The 18,870-nt window shown below is 40.1% G+C and overlaps 2 protein-coding genes across 2 annotated transcripts; one reads left to right on the forward strand and one right to left on the reverse strand.

Moving 5' to 3' along the window:
- The first annotated feature begins 2,404 nt into the window (after positions 1-2,404).
- cpa5 (carboxypeptidase A5) lies at positions 2,405-9,950 on the forward strand. The gene is made up of 12 exons (XM_061035991.1): positions 2,405-2,448; positions 4,328-4,411; positions 5,463-5,544; positions 5,721-5,855; positions 6,051-6,155; positions 7,109-7,210; positions 7,309-7,410; positions 7,524-7,634; positions 8,384-8,474; positions 8,578-8,777; positions 8,975-9,059; positions 9,597-9,950. Exons 1-12 carry the CDS (start codon positions 2,420-2,422, stop codon positions 9,782-9,784), a joined length of 1,314 nt encoding a protein of 437 aa, XP_060891974.1. The 5' UTR covers positions 2,405-2,419; the 3' UTR covers positions 9,785-9,950.
- A 1,323-nt stretch (positions 9,951-11,273) lies between these two features.
- cep41 (centrosomal protein 41) lies at positions 11,274-18,730 on the reverse strand. Its single transcript, XM_061035994.1, has 11 exons — positions 18,598-18,730; positions 18,224-18,287; positions 17,739-17,786; positions 17,013-17,074; positions 16,659-16,728; positions 16,348-16,492; positions 14,964-15,130; positions 14,810-14,877; positions 14,578-14,692; positions 14,195-14,404; positions 11,274-13,258 (listed from the first exon to the last, which is right to left on the reverse strand). The coding sequence occupies exons 1-11, from the start codon at positions 18,628-18,630 to the stop codon at positions 13,131-13,133; spliced, it is 1,110 nt and encodes a 369-aa protein (XP_060891977.1). The 5' UTR covers positions 18,631-18,730; the 3' UTR covers positions 11,274-13,130.
- Between the last annotated feature and the right edge of the window lie 140 nt (positions 18,731-18,870).

The raw sequence follows: 18,870 nt of genomic DNA on the forward strand, positions 1-18,870 counted from the left end.
AATGGGGGTCGAAGGTCAAACTTAATAGATATTTTGTATTTTCCAATAAATGTAAAAACCAAGAGAGTCCAACCTACATTTAAGAAAAAAAAATCCAGTACCATGACAGCTGGACCTGTTTGAAGTCTGTGTATAGATTCAAAAGTTATTTATTTATTAACATATAATAATAATTAGGGGGGGTCGAAGGTTGCCCTACCCTTAAAACGCCCTCACTTTTAAAATCGCTGCTCCACCCCTGGTTTTTCTGTTCTCCCCCTCTCTCTATTTTTTTTTTTTTTTACTAAGCTGATGCTCCTCTGTGCTGAACCGCCTGTCAAACAGCTGCAGCGTTGCCTCAACCACAGGAAACAATGCGGTTTGCAACTTCCCCTGTGAACTGCTGCTGGCCTTTTCACAGGAAACACTATTTGTTACACCCTGACTGGTCGGACGGTGTTATCTGTCAGGGCACCTGGGGCTGATGACTGTGATGTGGGTGTTATTTGTCAGCCACACTCTGCTTCTTCTGTGACGTCTGATGTATACATGCCTGGATGAACATCTGTAACATAGAGTCCTTAACTGCATAGCTTTTTCTCCCCCTTTTCCGGAGATGTCGTTTCCCATGTGCTGTGCAGCTGTATGATGTCATGATGCAAAGTTTGTGTCACTCGTGAAGTATCTGCTTTAGAAATAAATGCATTCATGTCACCGCCTCTGAACTTGATCTACAACATGTTGGTTTATTAAAAAGAATGGATGAATGAATGAAACCTTTATTGTCCTGTGAGGAATTGTAATAAAAACATGAAGAACAAAGACATCAACAAAAAAAACACAAAATATACATGAAACTAAAATAATTTTAAAAATCACTTATCATTAAAGCCTCACGTGCTACCGTGTGCTATGTAAGCATGTAAGTGATGTCAAGTGGTACGTTTAGAGCAGCTTAAACAACAATGATATGATGGATGAAAATAAACCCATCTTATCAGTTGATCTGAGGGAAGGTATGTGAATGCAGACAGGGAGGGTTTCCAGCATTTGCTGTCTGGTCTGTGCAGTCCAAAAGTCTTTTAAAATGGTGAAGGTAAAGTATGAATGACACAGTATTATTTTATTTGTCTGTGCTTCACGGTGGAGGCCGCAACTTTCTGGAAAGGGTAATGAAGTTGTTTTCCTCTTACACTTGTCCTGTTTGCTCTTGACTGTAGGTGGCGCCAAAAACCAGAGCTCTAAAGTTCACCTGCCTGTAGTATACACAGCCTCACACCTGATGTCTGAGTTTATCACAATGGTAAATGGTAAATGGACTTGAGCTTGTACAGTGCTTTTCTAATCTTAGACTACTCAAAGCAATTTTACCCCGCAGGTCACACCTTCGCATTCACACACTGATGGCAGAGGCTGCTAAGTAAAGTGTCCATCAGAAGTAACTAATCCCATTCATACATATTCATACCTGGCCAACGAAACAGCGGGAGCAATTTGGGGTTAAGTGTCTTGTCCAAGGACACTTTGTATAGCTGGCTGCAGGACCTGGGGATCACACCCCCGACCTTCCGGTTGAGAGACGACCGACTCTACCACTGAACCACAGCCGCCCCAATGACCATCTTTTTTTTAATAAAATTGTCCAAAACTAAAAAGTAATCCATGAGGTCATGTAGTGTTTTGAATAACTATTCTTATGTTGTGAGGACTTTTTCATTCAGTTGCATAGCGACCATGTCAATGGCATTATGATGACAATAAAGACAAGCTGACAGTGAAGTATTTTGTAGCATTGCTCTTTATCTTTTTATACTAAGTACACTTTTATATTGATGTTTGAAGACATGGATATGAAGAGTTTTTGGGCCTCATTTCTTCTGTTACTTCTTGCCTTATCGGCCCTTTGATCCCAAGAACGCAATCAAAGACTTTCCTACATGGTCATTACATGTTACTACATATTTCCACATTGTTTGAATAAGTATAACTTGTGGTTTGCAGCTTTAAAGCATATCTGTGGTCACTTAATATCCAGGCCATACTTCCCATCAATGGTCATCCAACGCAATAGCATTTCTTCAACATCAACAAAGATATAATTCAGCAGAAGTCAAGTAGGAAGCCCCTCATTGTTTGATGTATTATAAGAGGTGTATTTCTTTGTGTTTCTTAAAGTGTTGTATTTTAATTTTGGGCAAAATCCTGCCAAACCACCATTTGAAACAAATCATTCTTATATTCTTATTCATTCTGCTTACATCTTTCTGCATCAAAAGCACAAATCAAAATGAGGAAGTTATAAACTCCATCACTAAATGCTGCTTCACTGTGGCCAAAGCATCTTTAAGCCACGTCTCTATTTCATGCTCTTAACTGATGTCTAAACCAAGCAGGTAGGAGCTCGGTGTTCAGATCAAAGACACTTCAGCAAGACGCATGGATGGGGCTGAAAACGTTGCCTTTTTTGTTGTAAGTCTCTGTGAATGAGAAACTCTCCAGCAGGTGTTTTCCACACCTGACTCTGTCCTGGCTTTTGTGTATTTACTTTACCTCTGCAATGTCTTTATCAGCCTGGTTACATAACCCAAACCTGCAGATTCTGGGGAATGTACAGCCGAGAGACGTCGATTTAGTGAGTAATGTTAAGCCTCTGTACCTTGTTATGCTCTTAAAGATTAAATTCTTAGATCTATGTATATTTTCTCCGAATAAGGACACAAGGATTAATATAAAGCGGGCAGCCACTTTAACAATACTTAAAGTGTTATCTTATGTCCATTCCACAGTATTCAAACATTCCCAATGACTGTTCCTGTTTCAGAAGTAGAAAGCAAAACTTTGGGGTTTATGTTAAGACTTGGTGTTACTGTGATGTACTTCTGGTGTGTTTGTGCTGGTATCACATATCTCATTTTGTAAGGAAACACTGGGAAAGCACCAGATGTGAATTTTTGCACGCTGACATCTCAACTTGCAAACTGTCTGGTGTTTATCTGCTGACATTTAGTGTTCGCAGAATACGTTCTGCATCCCAGCAGCTGGTTTAAATTTAGCTCGTTGATAATCCTTGCCTTACAGTAACAAAGAGGAAGCTGAAACAATACGGAGGGTAGCTGCTGCTTCCTGCTGAACAAAGAGATTCCATCTTGAGCTGTAAAAAGAATTCAGACCTGCACTTGATGCCGGCTGATCATAGCCTATGACCAGGCCCGTCCACAGAAATGGCTGTCCCCCTGAAAGGCCCAGTGAATGGATGGTCAAAGGGATTTGATTGTATTAACACATTCGATTAGTAGTGTTAGTTTCACGGACAGCGTTGGATTTTTTTTTTTACCTCTGCGTGTTGTTTTTTTGTTTCCTGTCAGCAGTTCACTGTACAAAGTAAATTTTCTAGAACATTCCGGTTAAAAAACAAACTCCCTTTTGCACTATTTAAGACGAGAGAAAATATGAAGTCAGGCTGTGCAATATGTCGCATTGAAGGCAGCGAGCAGCGTTGAACTGCTAGTCTAACAACGATGATTTTAAATGTATTTCAAATATGTAAAATAAATCTTTTTTTTTTAGTTTTCTTCTTATTTCTGCTCTGTCATCCTAATTTTGTGCAGGTCCTGGAATGGTTTGTATGTAGGTGTAAAAAAAAACATCTGGTCATTGCCGCTTCGAGTTATGATGGACCATGTTTTTGCTAACCTTCATGGACCCTCCCCATGAGACTGGGCCCCAGAAAGCTTTCCCTTTTATCCCCCCTTATGCATATGACCCACTAAAGTTTAAATTTGTGGTTTCTTCTTGTCAAAACGTGGTTATATACAACAAAAAAGAGCAAAAGCTAAAAAAAGTAAAACATAATGTATGAAAATATAATTTAATTTAGAGCTTTTTGATAGTCACATACAATTTGTGGAACCCATTTTAATACTATTTAGACACTTTTCATAAAAAGAAGTCTCGTATGAAGGCAGGGATTTTGGTTGTGCAGCTAAAATAATCATTATAAACCACTTCTATCGGTACATAAATATACATGATGTTATCCACTGCAACCGGCCCCCTGTTCTATTTTATTTAGTTGACACATTCAAAAATACAGTTATTCATCTTTATTGAAGACTTTTCCACAAATGTCTGCAGACCCTGACAGGTTTTCCTTTTCCTCTAAACTGAACAAATCTTGTTGTTCAAAAACACGAGTGCATGATGCAACTTCTGGTCTCCTATCTCCACTCCGGCTTGGGAAAGGTACCAGCCGCTGACACAACCCTCACATCAGCTTAAGCAAGGTTGAGGGTTTGGACACGTGACCTTGACTTTCCCAGACATATAAGTGTGTGTTTGATTCTGCCAGGTTCACTCTGTTGGTCATGATGAGGGGGCTGCTCGCACTCACCGCGCTGTTTGTGGCCGTTCTCGGCAAGGATACGTTTGAGGGGTAGGTGGGCCGCCAAAGCCCCTGTATATGAGCTGTGTGGAGTGTAAGTGATGTGTGTAAATGTGCATGCATGTGAAATGATAATTGAATCTATAAGCAGTGCCTTTAAAAACACAACCCTGTTCAATGTATCTTTTGGCTGAATCCATCCAATTGATTCCTGCTTATGTGAATTTGATCATGCCATAAAAGAACTCCTCTATCATTTTAAATACACTGACTCATATTTAAATCCAACAATGGAGGTTTTGTGACTGTATGATGCATGAAGGGAGTTTGAAGGGGTAATGCATGACCTTTATGTTGTCTCATTGTGCTTTAGATGTATCTAGCCATGCAGATCATTTTGTTTTAACATTTGTTGTGGGATTTGTACCTCCATCCAAAATACAGTTTAAGTGTGATTTGAGATGGAGACAGGGATTTATCATGTTCAATTTTGTAATTTGGCTAAAGCAAATGTTGTAAATAGCAGCAATAATCAGATTAAGCATTACTGTTTCATTGTTTTTCTCGATTTTATTCCTCGCACCAATCCCCCCGCCCTCAACTACAATTTTGTATTTATGTATATCATTTTTTATTTGATATCATAGATTTATATTAGTCTGATTTTGGACTAAAACATTGATCAATCCAGTAGAACCTGCAGTAATCTCTAATTATTTACACCCACCAGATACAATCAAATGTGGGCATAATTTATATGTATAATTAATCATTTTGGAAAAATAAAAATTGTATCAATGGACTATAGAGTCAGATACGCAAATATAAGTTAGTATACCAAAGAGTAACAATTCCCCAATAACGACCTAATCTAAAAAAATTAACCTGAACGCCTGACGTCACTTTGCCAGCCAAACAGAAGAAACAAATAAACAGCACAATAAATGATCATTGTGTTCTCATGGTGCAGCTTTGGCAAAAGCAGAACCAACCAGCCCTGACAAATCTTACTTCACCTAAAGTGTGTGCCAACGTCTCTCTTGGTTGAGGATCTTGAGTTGAGCCCAAGAATGTGAAGCCCTGCATGGTTCTCTTTTTGCAGGCATCAGGTGCTTCGTATTGCTGCAAAGGATGAAGCCCAGCTGGCTCTTATCAAGGACCTGGAGGAAATGATCGAGTTTAACGTAATTTATCAGCCACTTACTTTAAAGTCTAGAAGTGAAAAATGGGTGACACCCTTCTGTTCTTTATTATATTGATTTCCTGTTTCATAACAAGCTGTTTTTTAGCACTTGAGTAATATGTTAAATTTAGTTTGGACTTTTTTAAAAAAACATATGATATTGGTGTTGTCTTTCAGCTGGATATGTGGAGGGGGGTGACCGATGTCGCCAGTCCTGTGGATATCAGAGTTCCCTTTGAGAGCCTGCAGTCTGTCAAAGTCTACCTGGAGTCTCAGGAAATTGATTACTCCGTTATGATCAAAGACCTTCAGGTAAGAGACCGCCAAAACGTTTTGATTCTCTAATCCATGCTTCAGTAGAATCAAAACTGAATAAAGTGCACATGGTTTTTACATTTTGACAAGTTTCAATTTCAATTTTGGCAGAATCTTCATCTTATTCATGGATTTAGAATAAAGAACGTGTAGACCCACAAGCTGAAATATTTATAATTAATCGTCATGCAGGCCATGCTGGATGAGGAGAAGGAGGAGATGGAGTCTGCTGCTCGTGTCGCTCAACCCAGAAACACTGACAGATTCGATTACTCCAGGTACCACACCATCGACGAGGTACATACTCACACTCACCTTATCTGCACAAGTATAATTTCTTTAACTACTATTAAATAGTTTCAACTTAATCCATGTAATGTTTAAAGAGAAAGGTTACATTCATTTTATGTGTAGATTTTACATATTTTTGGTTATATATGTATTTTTTTGAAAGGAATACCCAAATTTTCACCTGGTTCTTTCAGACTTCGATAGGTTAAATAAATAGTGTGCAGGAAAACTAGCCTCTCTCTCCCAGGTAGGCTGAGCAGTGTGACACACTGACACTTTGACCCCCATTTTTAAAATGTAGATGAGGACGTTGTTGGCCAGTCACAAAAGACAAGCCATCAACGTCCATAACCTTCAACGTCTTTGGTCCAATTCACTTGTAAACTTTTGTTTAGGCATCTCTGAGTCTTGACTACCCCGGAGACCTTTCCCGGAAATAAAGGTGCCCTTGAATCTGTTTTGAGCAGATCTCCCTCACTACTGTACACAACGTGAATTGTACCCTGAACCTTCCCAATCAGATGTTTCGCCAGAATTAGAGAGACCAACCAAAAGTCCTTTTTCATCAAGACACTTCAACCTGCCCCTAACCCACCCAAGCAGTATTTGGCAACCTTTAAAACTACAGTGTTTCAGACCTCCTGGTAGGCTACATGTTTCTTGCCAGCCTGCAGCTCCAGGAGCCTACTGGGCCAACCCTGACTGAATGGCCTCTTAGTCGCCCAATTCAAACTAAAAGTGTGTATATGATTGAAGACACTGCAAAAGAATATTATAAAGGCACAAGTACAGACGTTGAAGTGACTTTGTGTTGTAAAAGTCCACCTTAATGGCAAACTATAGGGGCTTACTTGGTGATCTACATCAGTAAAGCATTTTGGCAACAGTCATTTTTTTGTACAACTGTCTTACTCAAATGATTCTCATTAAAATGATCTGTATATTATCTTTCTCTTTAGATCTACAATTTCCAGGAGATGCTTGTGGCTGAGAATCCCAACTTTGTCAGCAAGATTGTGATCGGTCAGAGCTACGAGGGTCGTCCCCTGAATGTGCTCAAGGTAAATAAAAACAAAAATATTCATTGAGGTATGTTGATTCATATATGGTCTTTAACTGGAGCTTTGCTTGACTTTTCTTTACCTTTTCTGTGTCACAGTTCAGCACTGGAGGATCTAACCGCCCCGCCATCTGGATGGATACTGGAATCCATTCCAGGGAGTGGGTCACCCAGGCCAGCGGCACCTGGTTCGCCAAGAAGGTGCTTTAATGGCCATCATTTTTATGTTTCTTCTCTCTTCTTCGCTCACATTGCAGTTTGTGAACACCTCCTTGATGCATTGACTAATTTGCTCTTAACACTACTGTGGTTAGATTGTGACTGCTTACGGGACTGACCCCACTCTCACCGCCATCCTCAACAAGATGGACATCTTCCTGGAGATCGTGACCAACCCTGATGGTTTCTACTACAGCCACAACAGCGTGGGTCTCCAAAAGTTGTATAATTTTTTTAACAGTGAGAAGCATTTCCTGCCACATTTAGGTTCTTCATTGACAATATTATTTCTTGCTACTTTTTACTTCACCAGGTTAGCTTTAAAAATGGCATTATAATAAGAATAACAATACATTTTATTGATTAAACTCTTTTCAAGTACCCAAAGACATCAACAACACAAAAACACACATTAAATCACACATTAAATCACACATTAAAAGCTTGTTCATAATAATGTGAACTTACTGGTTAATGTTTTAAAAAGGTTTTTCCTCTGGGGGCAATGGACACTATTTTTGGGCTCCCTATGTGTCTCGTAGAGAATAATTAAGCTACATCTTGGTCAGCTGATGGGTTCTGAGGTTACTTTATCACCAACTGGTCTGGCATCCTTTGCCCGAGCATGAATTGTTATCCTGCATCGGACAATATCAGAATCAGAATCAGAAATACTTTATTAATCCCAGAGGGAAATTCAATCGTTTCAGTTGCTCCAAAATATATACGATATAGCAGTAGAAATATAGTAATGAAATATTAATCAAATAGAATAGGAATGTAAGTAAGCTTGAAAATGAATGAATGAAAGTTAAAGCTTGATGAAATAAATGATTGATTAAGTCCATGAATTACAACAACAGACATTAAACAAGAACTTCTGACAGCAAAATCTTGTTTCTATGGAGATTAAGTTGTATGACTGTAATGTAATGAATTTCTCTGATCCATCTAGAACCGTATGTGGCGTAAGACCAGAAAGCCCAACCGCGGCTCCAACTGTGTTGGAGTTGATCCCAACAGGAACTGGGATGCTGCTTTTGGAGGTAAAGTTTTTCCTCTTAACCAAGAGTTAAGAAGGACTTGAAAGACGGATGGTGGCTTCCGTGTTCTTGCAGTTCCTTTGACACAGTTGTCATCCCTTATTAGGACCTGGTGCCAGTGGCAACCCCTGCTCAGAGACCTACCATGGACCCAGTGCTCATTCCGAGTCTGAGGTCAGGTCTATTGTGGACTTTGTGAAGGCCCACGGAAACATCAAGGCCTTCGTCTCCATCCATGCCTACTCCCAGATGCTCCTGTACCCCTACGGCTACACCAGGACTCCAGCCAAGCACCAGGCCGAGCTGGTAAAAATCAAACCCCTTGCCTTTTATGACTGATTTATGAGACCAAACTAGGAAAATAGAGATGTTCGCCAGGCTCATTTGTTTTGTAGTCTCTGTTAAGGTTTGCTTGTTATGTTATGAAAGGTGAAAATATGTAAGAGAAAAATAAGAAACTATGTTTAGAAGTAAAATATGACCATAATTATCACTTCTTACAGCACAACCTGGCTAAGAAGGCTATCACTGACCTGGCCTCTCTGTACGGTACTAGATACAGATATGGCAGCATCATCAACACCATCTGTAAGTTTCAGCTTAACTGTTTATAATAAATATTTATACTAATGTATCTCACCTTACAATAATCATCAGGAAATACCATATGATGTCTTGAAAGAAGGGAAAGTCCAAGGCTTTAATCACTTCCCCTTAATGGTGCTTAAAGGGATACTTCACCCATTTGCATTAAGCATTGTATCAGTAGTAAACTGGTAGCATTTTTGAATGGTCGTGCATCCAGGCCTCATTTCCCCCTGAGACTGGAAAGTTCTGTATTTCTAAGTCTGTAAAGGAACTGTGGGAACTCACTCCCAGAAACGAAACTTAACGTCCATATATATACATATAAATATAGCAGCGAGACGGCTGCTGTCAACAGACCAGTCCTGTGTTATGGCTGCTGTGGCCAGCGGCCAGCGGCTTCTATTTATATTAAGACTGTGTTTAAAGTCTTTACACAGAATGCAATCTTATTTTAAAGCCAATGTTGAACCTACTCTACCTGCCACTAAAAAGGCTTCATTTGAAAAATACCCTGACTTTTACCTCTTTCAATTACAGACCAGGCTAGTGGAAGCACTGTGGACTGGACCTACAACCAGGGCATCAAGTACTCCTACACCTTCGAGCTCAGGGACACCGGCCGCTATGGCTTCATCCTGCCAGCCAATCAGATCATCCCCACAGCCACCGAGACCTGGCTGGCTCTGATGGCCATCATGGATCACACCTACAAGAACCCATACTAATCTGTGTATGAGTGAGTGGAAATCCCTGAAGAAGGGATAATGTTTGGAAAAGACACCTGCAAAATATTTTCCATATAACTAATATCACCTTCATCACATCATCATCATGATTCATCTGAGAAATTGAACACCATAAACAAACAAATAAAGGATCAAACTGTAAAAATGCTGTTTCTCTTTCTCTATCATTTAACAGCCTCTTAGGTTGGATACACGTTTATTCTGCCTCTGTATTTCCTCACCTCTGTCTGCATCACTTCTGAATTATTTTAAATTCTCCGTACTGAGAAGATCACCAATCAAATGTATCTGCTTTTTGGAGACATATACTGGACTTATTTTTATATGCAACTTTAACTCATCTTGGAAGTACATTAAAACTTAAAGGTATTTTCTTTTAGGGATACCCGGCCGAGACAGCACACAGTTACAAAGTCTGAGAATAAAAAGTAACCTACAGATGTCAAAAACAAAATTAAACTTTAAATATAAAAATACAGCCTAATTATGTGTGGCATTACACTGCTCCAGTAAGGAACTGTTAGTATCGATTTTAGCGCCATCTATTGACAAAAGAGCATGTCTTATGTATTTTCCGATCTCCTCCTGTGCGTGTGTAAGATGTGTTTTCTGACAAATCTTATCATTCTGTGTTGTTTTTAACAGTCAACTATATCACTATTGGGAATATTTGCTGTTAATTGTAAACAAAGGATATTTCTGCAGCTTCCTGTAACCCACTTCTCTCCTGACACCGACCCCCTGGCACTGCTTTCAGACATTAAAAATGACCATATAGAATCGGTCAATGTTATCATTGATGATCTCATTTGATTTTGTTGGTCGTATAAAGGCCTCAATATTAATGTCTTTCTGTTTCATCAACACCTAAAAACTCCTCACAGTAGCTTTAAATAAAACTTCATTTAATTTCGTTTGAGCCCAATTTATTCCTTCCCGTCTCATCTTTCAACTTTGAGCTGATGTCGGTGTACGCTGTTAGAAAACAAACAATTCTTAATGTATTAATTCAAGAAAAACGAGTCTCTTTCAAAGCATTTTTTCAATTTTCTAAAACTGACCTTTGGTGTGACCATCGTAGCATAAGAAGAGGTTACGATTGATACAACAGATCAGCCTTCCCTCTTAACAGAAGGCATTTTTAAGTACATTTAATTCAAAGTTAGTAAGAAATAATCAGTCATTGTTGCTATATATACTTATGTGTGTGTGTGTGTGGAATAATTTACAACACACTCTCAAAATTGAGTCTTGTTTCTCTTGGATAAATGAAGATAATTACCTCAAACCACTTAACCACAGTGTGTGATTGTTTTTTACTGAGAATCATCCCTCTGTTGTTTTATTTGTATCTCGACATGAGGTCATGTAAATGAAGTAAACCTCAATGATTTTCAAGGCTTATTAAATATATTCTATCAACATTTCCGAAAGTTACTGTTAAGACTAAGAAATAATTCAGATACAGTAAACATCTATACAATTTATTCAACATTCATTTACAAACTAAATCCTGTGATCAGATCATTAGTGTGTGTGTGTGTATGAGTTAAGACTGATGGTGAAAACAAATCACAAAGCCTTACATTTTTTCACATCAAAGGATTCAGGGAAAGTCGCTCATGAACCACGCAACACGTCACAACCACGCTAACCAAACAAAAGGCCACAAATTAGCAATACTGTTTTAAAAATGCATCTGTTGGAACGCAAGTGCTGCTCTTTTTTTTTGGTCAAACAGGAATCACAAAATGCCCATTTCCCTCCTTTAGTGACACTGCCATGTTGTGATACTTATAGTCTGTGTGTTTGTGAAGGCTTCAGGAAATCAGGTCACGTGATGCACAAACACAAATAATCATCGAGTAACAGCATCACAGGACCAAAACATGTCGCAGGTGAAGGCTGAGAAGTCGTCAGTTTGGGACAATGTGACGAGAATTACAAAAATACAGCACAGCTTTTCATTATTTTACACAATAGAATAAACTCTGTCACATTAGTATTATAAATTATATCCTCATTTAGTACATCCCAAAATATCCTTCATGTCACAAATCAACATTCAATTATTCAGTCTCCATAACAAAACAAAAAGTCACATAAGAATGCCACCGACCAATGGGGAGGTTGTCGTGTCAGTATGGAGAGAGTTCTGTAAAATAGTGAGACAATTAAACAGGTAACCGTTCAAAATGAGTGCTGACTTCTTCAGGTTCATTGACTGGTAAAGAAACAAAAAGGATGAGATTAGCGTCAGGTGAAAAATTTAAATCGAGTGCAAACAGATTCATCACTTTTCAGGTTCACTGTGCAGACATTCAAATACACGGCATTTATTAAATATAGATTAAAAACAACATTGAAGGTGAAATGATTCGGTCTGACGTAACTCTCAAAAGACGATGAAGAGTGCACCAAGTCTGAAATTATACATTTTGTTTTGATCCCACAATCTTTTCGAGAGTTAGGCCCCGTGTCCACCTAGTGCGCCAGCGTCTTTTTTTCAATGAGTAGAGAGCGCCCGTGCGGCATCGGGCGGCCGTCTGGAGAAAAAGCCCGGCGCATAGCGTCTTTTTTACCAGCACTTTTTTTTATGTGCGACTGCTCCTAGCGTTGAAAATCTTTCATCTTTTTCAGGAAGTCACATTTGACGTCACGGGGGCACTTTTCCAAATGTAATGTTGATACTCGCCGTAGTTTTGCCGGCTACTGATCGTGTCTTGCACCCACATCCTCTTTGCTCCGAGTCTGATCGGTCGATAAACGATCTTAAATAAAAAAAGATACAGGACAAAGTAACAGAGCAGTGTCGATCATACAGCGGCCGTTGTCAACAGACTGTTGTCATAGAGACAGGATGGACGGGCTGCGTTTTTCTTCTTTCTGCTTCCAAGTGCACAGTCAGCACTTTTCTGCCCCTGCATAAAACGCTAGGAGGACACGGGGCCTAAGTTGATTTTGAAGGGAAATTGAGCGGATTACATTCCCACTTTCTCGAGGTGTGTTTGATTTCCCACATTTAGAAATTATACAAAACCTCAGAAGAATTCATTTGGGCGCTGTGTAATAAGAACTTCTGAGGTAAAGGTAGTTGAGGGAACTAGAAACATGTGGATGTGCACATTCTTTTGTTTGAGTAAATATATAAAGGGTTGTGGAGTTGTTTTTATTCCACCTTACTGTGCAGCTTTATCTCAGAGGATCATGTTACAGACTGGTAAAAGCTATGGAGCAGATAGAATCAACCTTTGAATGAACGGACTTCTCTCTGGAGGTATGTTTGTTTTTTTTAATCATGGATGAAGACGTTAGGTGTCGGGTATTATTTCCATGGTCTGCTGCTCTGAACCCGGGCGCTGTCCCTCCCAGCGGTGCAGGAACTCTGTCGACTCGGGGCGCTGGACGCTTTAGACTGGAAGCTGCTGGTCGACATGCGGCTGGACATGCGGCCTGCAGTGAACACAAACAATACTGAGGGGAAGCGAAGCCATCAAAAGGGAACAAAAATATGATTTGTAGGACTGACTTTTAGGTCAAGGAGATACAAATTTTAGTGCAGAAATATTCACTGATTACTGCCCAGCCAGGTCTCGCTAATGGAAACCATTTGAAGGATTGTGCAGCAAATTAGCCATGACATCATTAAAGAAAAGGTCCTCAGAAGCCTGCTTTGTTAAACACAAAAATGTAATCTCAGAGTATATGCATTAATAATTTACATAGTTAACGCATGGTGAAGCTGTGATACTCTGAACAAAATACATGAAAACATTCTAAATCAACGCAAAAAATGTATGCTTGGTCTGTCCTAACAGCAGGTGATGCAAGCGAGCACCAGCAAAAAAATCAGCTTGATTCTATTGTTTTCTTAGCGAAGCAGTGTGGCTCGCACCCCCCCCGACACCCCGTTTTTATTTCCCTCTCTGTTTGCCTTAGTAAAGATTTGAAAATCATCTAGTGCTTAGTCAGCCTTATTGATGAGGTTTTAATATTTACATGTTTCACAGAACCTGAAGGTTAGCTCCATATCGACGACTGGCACATAATTCTACAATTCTACAATTCACTTAGCAGACGCTTTAGGGAACAATGTCAGTAAGAGCAAACGATCAGCTTTGAGTCCGATCGGACACACAGGTGCTGACAGGCATTGCACAGAGGCAAAGCACAACATTGACGGCAGTTCTTGAGCGCTCTAATCAGTATAGAAACCATCTTATAAGTCGGCTTAATATGACTAACCAATTGGTCATTCCCGCTCCACCCTATTGCACAGCTCAGTTTTGCACAGCTAATTTTTTTGTAAGGGTATTCCAGACACCCAAATGAATGTTTTAAATATAAAACGTTATATATGTATATATGTGTATAAATGTTCTGTCTTACTGCTGGAGTTACTGGGGATGAGGATCTCGTCCATCTGCTCATGAAGCTTGGCCAGCTCTTCTGAAGTAAACCTCCACCTCTTCTCTGCCGCGTGCACCGGCTGCACAGAGCTCTTCTTTCTGCCCGATGATGTCGGAGAGGACAGGCAGGACTTTGGGATGGAACCTGTCGTCATGCCTTCTGGAAATTTCTGAGCAATTACCTTGAGACCTGGAAGAGGCATGACAACTCTTTCACCACACAGAGCCTGCAACCGTTTTATTTTTCCCCCATCTCATTATTCTTTAGGATTAGTTTGACAAATGTATGAGGAATGACTTGATTAACTTTGTAATCTATTAATTTTTGTAGATGTAGATGAGACAGCTTGCAGTATATCTTACCTCCAGACAGCATAAACAGATTCTCAAACCCTCGCTCGCACATGGTGGTGGCAGCCTGGCTGGCTATTCTCTCGTCCTCGTCATACACAATGATGATCCTCCCCGCAGCATTTTTCTACACAGGTCGTGGGTTAAGTTCAGAAGATTTAAAAGAAAGTGGCAACCCGCATTACATACAATACAATACACAAAAAGACGCATTTGTACTTGTGAGGTTTGTGTTGAAGGATACATATTCCAGCACTTCTTTTGTGTAGGGGTTCATGGTTCGAGATAGCATGGCGATGGGTAAACTGTGTGCTGAAGCAGAAAGAGATAAATGAAACAACAGTTCATATCTTTGGTACCAGCAGCTGAACGACCTGGCTTCATGTCCTTGCACCTACCGCTGATGATGTGGCAGCGGTTGTACAAGTCCCGGTCCCGTACGTCCAGCAGCAGGTAGGGGCAGTCTGGGTAGGGCCTGTCAACTGGCTCAGAGATCAACACCAACTCATTCTCCTTTTTCTGAATGTTCCTGTCGAGGTTCAGCTCTCCCACACCACTAATAACACTGTAAGTGATTTAAAATAAAGGTAGAGGCTGTAATACATGTAGAAATACAGACCTATGTATAGATGTGTGTCTTTGTAATCTATATATATATATATTTGTTGGTGGCATTACATTGTTAACATTACTTACATTTTAAATGCAACACATACTTATAAAAGCATCATCAAAAGGACTTGTACTATGGAACCTAGAGTTTAGACCTGGTACTGCAGTCCAAAGTCAAAACATTGAAGAAAGTTGTCTCCCCCCGCCCCCTCCTTCATAGAGTCGATGTGCATGCGGGTTGCCATGTCCTGGACACTGAAGCTTCAGTGTTTAGCCAGCTTTGCATCGGTCTGTACACCTTTCCGCTAAGCTCTACAGTTAGTCTTTAAAAATCCCAATTAAGATATATATTGACACCTGTTGGCCATTGGGACAGGTCATTCCTATGGTGAACATGTTTGGAGCCCCACTTCTACTTCCCCTGTGACGGTTCAGTAACTGATTTTGTTCCTGAAAACAGTGAAAAGATGACCTGTAGAGTTTCAAACCAATCAGGGGGAAACGTATGGAGCTGAGCCAAACAATAACTGTAAAGACACACCACTATCCTCTTGTGTATTTGTACATAAGCAATGCCCTACTCTCTCTCTCCGTCTACGTATCCTCCGCACAATATGAGGGCAACCTTGAAGCTCTGTCATTACAGAGGCTTAGTCTGTGCCCCCCCCCCTGAAGGGAGCACAGATAGAGTTACACTCCTGGGGTTCATGTTCAGGCTGCAGGTGGAGAAGAGACGCAGGTGAGAGGAGGAGATGTAAAGCACAAATTAAAGGAGGGTTATTGTGAGGAGTTTTGGGGGGCGTGCGACAGGAAGATGTCTTCAGGGACAAGACATGGAAGCACAGTTTGATCCAGTGCTGATACAGATGTTGTGGGCGGGATTACAAGTGTGGACTTCAGTGTGACTGAGGGTTGTCATTTTTGACAACGGCTCGCTGCACGGTGTGTACACAAAAATTAAAGGGCCAACTAATTTTGAGTACAAAAACACAAATCTTGTCACTTTTTGTGCTGCTTCTCCATGCAGATATATAGCTTCTAGTGGCTGCTACTTTCCAAAGCTCTTTTTGCCCTCCAAGCCTCCACGCCGGTCGCCTGACTGAAAACTATGAATAATGTATAAAAGGAGCTGTTTAGTGGCGCTTTACCAGATAGAGAGCCGAACAGTACCTCAGTAGTGTTGACCTTGCAGTGTGGCAGAAGTCCGTGCTGTCTCCTGCCTCCTGGTGATCTGAATGCGGTGACACCTGAGGGGAGCCGTTGGTGTGTTCAGAGAGACTCTCCAGGTCTGCATCAGACACCGCTGACACACTGTCTGCAAAGCAACAGATAGTCCCCAACAGACCTGTTAGAGACTTATATCCAAATAACACACACCATGTATTACAGGGTATCAAGTAAATTCATGGAAGTTACCAATGAGGATTGGTTTAAGAGATGAATAAAGATCTACAATGTTTCAGTGAAGTCATTCTGTTTACCTTCTGGTAAATGTGAGTCAGCGTCATTTTCACTTTCATTTAGGTCTGATATGGAGGCTACCTGAAGTATCTGGTGCAAAAAAAGGGAAAACAAAAGATGCTAATGCGAAGAAGAAAACTGATAATATTTGTGAGTGAAAGTGCAAAAAGAATGCTGTCTTTGAGTCTGTAGATGTAGGTTACACACCAAGTTAACGTAATTCACATGCATGCAGAACTAATCACATCATTAGTCTTCCAATAAAAAAGCTCTATAAGTGAATCATATTTTCTGTCAGCTTGATATTCTATTCAAAATGACACAAGTCTTGCAGCACGTTGAAGTAGTGCTAGGGAAAAAGCATTCATTCTTACCAACTGTGCAAATGTCGTCACCTTCAACCGTTTAAAGATTTCATCTTTTCTATATCTGTAATCTAGAAAAAGACAAAAAAAAACGTATTAGTGGCAGAAATTGCTTACTTTGCACCTACTGTTAAGGAATTGCTTTCACTTATCGCGGAGAAAACAGGAGACAAGTCAACTCAAAAAGATCACTGTCTGCAAAGAACTACTTTAACTGGGAAATACCAGTGAGTAGAGACTCTGCAGTTTAGCTCCCACTCCACATGGAAAGACAAAGAAAAGGAACAAACAATCCATGGGAAAAGGGGAGTGCCAAATTAGCAAATGCCTCTCAGTCACCTCCACACAGAAAAACGTTAAGGAGGGGATCCATTGGCTGACACCAAAGACACCAAAAGACTGAACTTAACGTCATGGAGCCGATAGTTTAAGGCAAACCATAGAACAGAGACAGGCCCTATTCTTTAACGGGTTAACCAAGGAAGTACTGTATCCTCGTGTACGAGGAACCTACACTGTTGATTAAATCTGAAAGATTTCATTCAGTCTGACAATGAAAAATCAAGTGAAATGAAACATTTCTTCTTAATCAGACGCAACACAAACAGACAACACCTGACATGTATCAGTGCAGCCTACAAATGCACAACATGACATTAACAATACATATAGAGATCACTTTAACATATGCAGAACACTTGGCTGTTCTTATTTCTCTCCAAACATGTTACTTACTTTTTTTAATCTCCTCGAGTTTTTCCATATACTTTGAGAGGCTGCAACCTACAACATGAAAATGACTGTTACATTCAAACTGGAATATCGATAAGATCATAAATGATTTTATTATTATTATTATTTATTTATTTATTAGCACACATATAAGAATACATCAAAATAGGATTAACAAAAACATAAAAGGTGTGTCAGGAGAGGTGAAGAAGCCAACAGGCTTATACAAGGGACCTCACCTCTTAAGAGACAAATAAATCAACTAAACAAATCCAATTCCACAATTTCAAAACAAAACACAATATGAACACATATACAGTAACCTATACACGTATTCACACACACACTTAAGACACATACATACAATAGAAAGACTGAGAGTGTTAACCCTCTATCAGCTAAATGAAACAGGCATTGATCTATTAAAAATGGAGTGAATGAGTGAGTACTTTGACACATTATTGTGCACCAGTAGATGAACAACATACCTGTATCCAGCCTTGTTTTAACATGCTGATACTTGGCATTTTTTGGTATCCTTTTTTTCATGTACTAGAAGGAAAAGACAACAAAGTATTAATGTTAAGTTAGCTGGATGACCATAAAAAAATACGGGTTAACAAATGACACAAATCATCGAGGTAGCCTGTGGGGTCGAGGGAGGTCCACGTTATGTTATTACCGGCGCGCTGTCGTTGATATGGCAACTTGAAACTGACTGCAGCTAACCAGCTAGCTCACTATGACTGCTACATCTGTTTGTGTTGGCTCAGGCTGTGTTCACGGCAGATACAATCATCGACAGTACAATGTCACAAGTTGCCATGTTACAGAAGTAATGTTGCAATTAAACTAACGTTACCTGAACACTGCCGATTCCCCGATTGAGCGACATCTTTTCAAACCGAAATACATAACGTTACAGTTCGTTTTTAACATTCCCCGTGCTGATTTGTCCCTGCTGTCTCACGGGCCAATCAGAAAAGCCGATACTGGGTCACCGCTCCCTCAGAGCAGTGTCGTATGATATGGCTGGCTAGTTGCTTAGCAGCGGTAGACGCTCCACCTTAATGACGTGCCGCGTTCAAGTCTCAGAGGAAGAAATACGATTTTGGGGGCAATAGCACTACAAGTT

The sequence above is a fragment of the Labrus mixtus genome, chromosome 4, assembly GCF_963584025.1.
Source record: "Labrus mixtus chromosome 4, fLabMix1.1, whole genome shotgun sequence".
Classification (NCBI taxonomy): domain Eukaryota; kingdom Metazoa; phylum Chordata; class Actinopteri; order Labriformes; family Labridae; genus Labrus; species Labrus mixtus.